At 38.9% G+C, this 5,148-nt stretch overlaps 1 protein-coding gene across 1 annotated transcript; it reads right to left on the reverse strand.

Annotated features, from left to right (window-relative positions):
* Window positions 1-210: 210 nt before the first annotated feature.
* LOC138894553 (uncharacterized) lies at window positions 211-4,900 on the reverse strand. Its single transcript, XM_070179257.1, has 3 exons — window positions 4,551-4,900; window positions 1,223-1,306; window positions 211-394 (listed from the first exon to the last, which is right to left on the reverse strand). The coding sequence occupies exons 1-3, from the start codon at window positions 4,898-4,900 to the stop codon at window positions 211-213; spliced, it is 618 nt and encodes a 205-aa protein (XP_070035358.1).
* Between the last annotated feature and the right edge of the window lie 248 nt (window positions 4,901-5,148).

A 5,148-nucleotide genomic window follows, 5' to 3' on the forward strand; every position in this document is an offset into this window, starting at 1 on the left:
CCGGGCCTTCATTCTCCTAATTCATAACAGCCCAAAATTACATCTTCATGGACATAAGGCAGTCAGGAATTGAGTGATTCACCCAGTGGGCACAAAATAGAGTTGAGCATAGAGAACCAAGGCACTAACGTGTCAGAGTTCCCAAGGGCTTCAAGAACCCAGGGCAGTGCTTACACTAGGGAGGTTTATAGAGACAGTTCAGAAGAAAGATTAGGGACCAAATCCTAGTGTGTCAGAGTTCACAAGGGTCTCAAATGAACCCTGAGCAGTGTTCACACTAGGAAGGTGAGTGGCAAGAGCCTTGATAGCCTTGGCTTTCAGCCGGCTAGGAATAAGGAGTTCAGAATAACATAAATGATAATAAGGGAGAGTGGACAATAGCTGAGGGACATAACTGAAGGGTACAAAAATAGTCAAGTTGGGCACATAAAGCAAATAATCAAACATGCTCTAGGTTTTAAGAACACCTTTAGCAAGATTTAGAAGAACAGGTTCAACACCTAGTGCATAAGTAGTTACACATTAATAAACAGGTTTGCAGGATCGGAGTACATAGACTCATAACAGGAAAACGGTCCAAATTATGTTAAGTCCATACACTAGTGTCACAAGATAGGCATGTTCACTTCACATCAGGTAGCAGAACATCATTTAGACATAGTAGGGAAGCACAAATTATGACAACATACTGGTTGATCAAGTGAGCCAAAACATGCTAAGGGGTATATTAACTGAGAACTAGTCAAGATTGATAGAACAGGATCTTGACACAGAATTAAAACATACTACTTATTAAAGATTGCCATTATAGATATTCAGAACAGAAAGGGAAGATAAATGCATGCCATTCAGTAACTGTAAGCATTCAAATGTGACCTAATAGACCAGTTAATCTAAAGGAAGTTAAAATTATGCATATGGAGCATATTCGAATAACAGAATGGACAACCTTAAGCAGGATTAAACACTAAAGAGATGTCAAGCAGTAACACATTGGCTAAACGAAATTAAGAAAATCTTGATTACTCGAATTAAGCTTAGGCATATTTCATATTACCAACATAATGAAGTGAATATTAGAGAGACCAAAAATTAAAGTAAAGCAATCAGGATTTCATACAGGAATAGCCCAGAAAATACATTAAACTACAATCTTCAAAAGCGAAAACATATGCAAATGACAGGTAAATAGGAATGAAGTGACAAAAGTTCAGCAACTCACCAGTTAAGCGAAAACCAAGAAAGAACAAAGTCCACAGTCGCAAGAACCCAGAATTGCTGGCCTTGGCTTTCAGCCGGCCAGGAACTAGAATATAGAATAAGAGTATTTAGAAAACAAAGAGCGATAAATTCAGTTTTTTTTAAGTAAACATTAACGATTCAAGCCTCTCTCAAAGGAGAATGGGGAGGGGTTTATGTAGTAGTAGAAATTAACATCCAAACAAGGAAAATCATCAATCAAACACAAGAAAGGAAAGAAATCAAAATTAGTAAGGAAAAGAGAACATTTCAAAACCCTAATTTTAGGTAAAGTACGGAAATCGGCAGAAATCTAAAATAAATAAAAGGTAAAAATCACATGCTGCATAGAATAAGATGAACATAGACAGAAATACCTTTTAAAATCAAAGAATCGAACCTGACTTGGTTCGATTTAAAAGAATCTAAAACCCTAATTTTAGGGTGAGTAGAAATCACAGAAATACACAGAGATTTATACCATAAAAGAACAAGAATGAACATAGACGGAAAAGGTCAAGGAACTGAACCAGCTTTGGTTCGAAGTTGATGAGATCCACTTGCCATGTTTAGGCAAACGGTATATAGAAGGGTCCATTACCAGGGGGGAAGTAGAATATGGCAACAAACAGCTATGTAATCCCATGTCCGGTGGGATTAAGAAATAAAATTGGGGAAATGCCGGCTAGGGTTTGAGAGATGAGAGATGAGAGGATTCAAGGGCGGCGGGCGGTGAAGAATGATTTAGGGTTAGGGGGTTTGGGTATAATTAAAAAGGAGGGTGTAATGTGGATCGTTGATCTCAGAGATCAACGACCACGATTTAAAAGGGTTTTGGGTCGGGTGGTTAAACGGGTCGCGACCGGGTATCGGGTTGGGTTAATTGGTCTTGGTCCGGGGGTAATTGGGCTGGGATCGGGTAGTTTAGGTCCGAAATTAAGGTAAAGTTTGGGCCAGATTTTAAATACCCAATGTTTAATAAGTAAATAATTTATAAAAGTAATTAATAAATATAAACAAATATCATTTGTCCACTAAGATTATTTAAAATAATTTCTTAATATTATAAAAATATAAAAAATTACTTTCTGCATAAATAAAGTAATTATACGTGCATATGGGCTAATTTTGCAAAATGTGCAATTTGACCCTAAAAATGCAAATGTAAGTACGATAAATGCACTGAAAATATGTAAAACCTCATATTGGTATAAATGATAAGTTTAGATTATTAAATCATCATAAAAATAATTTGTAGGGTAATAATTGGATATTGATATAATAAAACACAAAAATAAATTGATTTAGAGCCTTTAAAAATTATTAAAAAAGAAATTATGAAAAATGCTTGTATATGCTTATAAATGATGATGCATACGTAATATTTTGAGAGCGTGTATATATATATATATATATATATATATATATATATATATATATGAAAATATGAGGGGGAAATCGGGTATCAGCAGCTGCCCCTCTTTACCCGGGAAGGATGAAAGAGTTGTCGGGTAAAGAAATGATGACCGATTTTGACCGAATGAGGTGATTTTGAAAAACATAGGCTGAACCCTGGTTTCTGAGCTACCTACATATCCATGGTTTTACAGGAATGAGACCATATGTAGTCCTGGATCCAACGGTGGAATAAACAGATGGAGTTATTGTAAGAATGAACAAGATATTCTAGATAGGACAATATCGAGATTGTAACGGATGTATCTGGGAGTGGTTAGGGATATTTGAATGGTTATCAGATGGAAATGGGTAACAGACGGTGGTTAGTTGTTGGACATGAACGTTGAATGGAAACCGGAGCGAAGATTGCTCCAGTTAAGAGAACGGTTATTTCTTGGATCACCTGCAAACTCAAAATACGATGCATACAAATACATATAGATTTTTGCATAAATTTAAGCATGATGCAAATTCCCTCTGGACTATGGAGATCGTCTTTGGACGGTGAGGATGATGTCCTTAGACCGTGATGGGATTCGCAAGCCATGAAATGATGTTCTCGAGCTATGAAGATGGTGCCTCCGAACTATGATGCCTTTGAATAATGGTGTGCGATATTGAGAGATCCTCAGGCCATGGCATGGTGTCTTCCGGCTATGAGGATGATGCTTTCGGACTTGACGTCTTCAAAAATTTGGCTATGCTTTAGCCCATGAGATGCAAAGACATGATGCTTGAGATGAAACAAGACATAGCTTAGTCTTGTGTAGAACCAGAGGAATAGCTTAGCCGCTAGAGAAGAGAATAATGCAAGGTTTTGGACAGCGCAGCATTTGTGGTTATGCAAGGAGAGACAAAGCTTAGTCTTGTGCAAGATTGGAGACAATGCTTAGTCTTGTGCAAGGTTGGAGACAATGCTTAGTCTCATGCAGGATTGGAGACAATGCTTAGTCTCGTGCATTGGGAAGGCAGAACTTAGCCTTATGCAATCAAGGAGGCAGGGCTTAGCCTCATGCAAGATGGGAGACAATGCTTAATCTCGTGCAAGCTTGGAGACAATGCTTAGTCTCGTGCATTGGGAAGGCAGAGCTTAGCTTTATGCAATTAAGGAGGCAAGGCTTAGCCTCATGCAAAATGGAGACAATGCTTAGTCTCGTGCAATAGGAAAGGTAGAGCTTAGCCTTATGCAATTATGGAGACAGGGCTCAGCCTCATGCAAGATGGGAGACAATGCTTAGTCACATGCAATAGGAAAGGCATAGCTTAGCCTTGTGCAATTAAGGAGTCAGAGCTTAGCCTCATGAAAAATGGAGATAATGCTTAGTCTCATGCAATAGGAAAGGCAGAGCTTAGCCTTGTGCAATTGAGGAGGCAGGGCTTAGCCTCATGCAAGATGGGAGACTATGCTTAGTCTCGTGCAATAGGAAAGGCAGAGCTTAGCCTTGAGCAATTAAGGAGGCAGATCTTAGCCTCATGCAAAATGGAGACATTGCTTAGTCTCACTCAATGAATAGATAATAAGTGATAGCAGAGTATTTCTTAGCTAGAGATATGTTTGCGTTTTGTAGCTTTGTTGTTATGAAGATAGTGATTCTAAGGTGCGTACGTACTCGCGGCTATTCCTTGTTCCTATATCCAAAGGAAAATTGTGAGTTTTATGGGGAGGTCGGTTTGTACTTCCTCCTTCTTGCTTTGCTTTGTTCTGTATTGAAATCCTGCTCGAGTTACCATGGTTAGCATCTGCCTAAAAATAAAGCTTTCCAAAAATTATGTGTGCATAGTTATTTAAAACAAAGTAATATTAAATAAATTAGATGAACCAGTAACTGTGACATTATCAGAGACATTGCGACCTTATCAGAGGCCTGTATGCTGTGGAATTCTTGTGCTTTATTTTGAGGGTCTCACACATAGCATTCATTAGGTCAATGTTGAGATTGGTGGCGTTGTCGGTGATGATGGACTCTGGAACCCCGAATCGGCAAACAATATGATCTCTGACAAAATCTGCCACGACTTTCTTGGTTACAGCTTTGTACGATGCAGCTTTGACCCATTTTGTTAAGTAGTCTATGGCCACAAAAATGAACCTGTGCCCGTTTGAAGCGGCGGGCTCGGTTGGTCCAATAACGTCCATTCCCCAAGCGGCAAAAGGCCAAGGTGCACTTGTTGCATTGAGTTCATTTGGCGGCACATGTATCATATCTACGTGTATTTGGCACTGATGACATTTATGGACATACCTGATGTAGTATGTCTCCATAGTTATCCAAAAATAACCTGCCCTCAGTATCTTCTTGGCTAAAACGAAACCATTCATGTGTGGTCCGCAAGTTCCAGAGTGTATCTCTTCGAGCAGTTTGGAAGCTTCCTTGGCGTCAACACACCGTAATAATCCTAAGTCTGGAGTCTTTCTGTACACAATTACTCCACTTTGGAAGAAATGGTTGG

The sequence above is a fragment of the Nicotiana tomentosiformis genome, chromosome 6 (genome assembly GCF_000390325.3).
Source record: "Nicotiana tomentosiformis chromosome 6, ASM39032v3, whole genome shotgun sequence".
Taxonomy (NCBI): Eukaryota; Viridiplantae; Streptophyta; class Magnoliopsida; order Solanales; family Solanaceae; genus Nicotiana; species Nicotiana tomentosiformis.

Bases quoted from the DNA above. Each gene is read 5' to 3' on its own strand.
- LOC138894553 (XM_070179257.1), bottom strand. From the start codon at position 4,900: ATGATACATGTGCCGCCAAATGAACTCAATGCAACAAGTGCACCTTGG. The intron at 1,307-4,550 runs GTCGCAATGTCT...TCTATATTCTAG, and splicing joins GCATACAGGCCTCTGATAAG to TTCCTGGCCGGCTGAAAGCC. The intron at 395-1,222 runs GTGAGTTGCTGA...TGTACCCTTCAG, and splicing joins TCTTGGTTTTCGCTTAACTG to TTATGTCCCTCAGCTATTGT.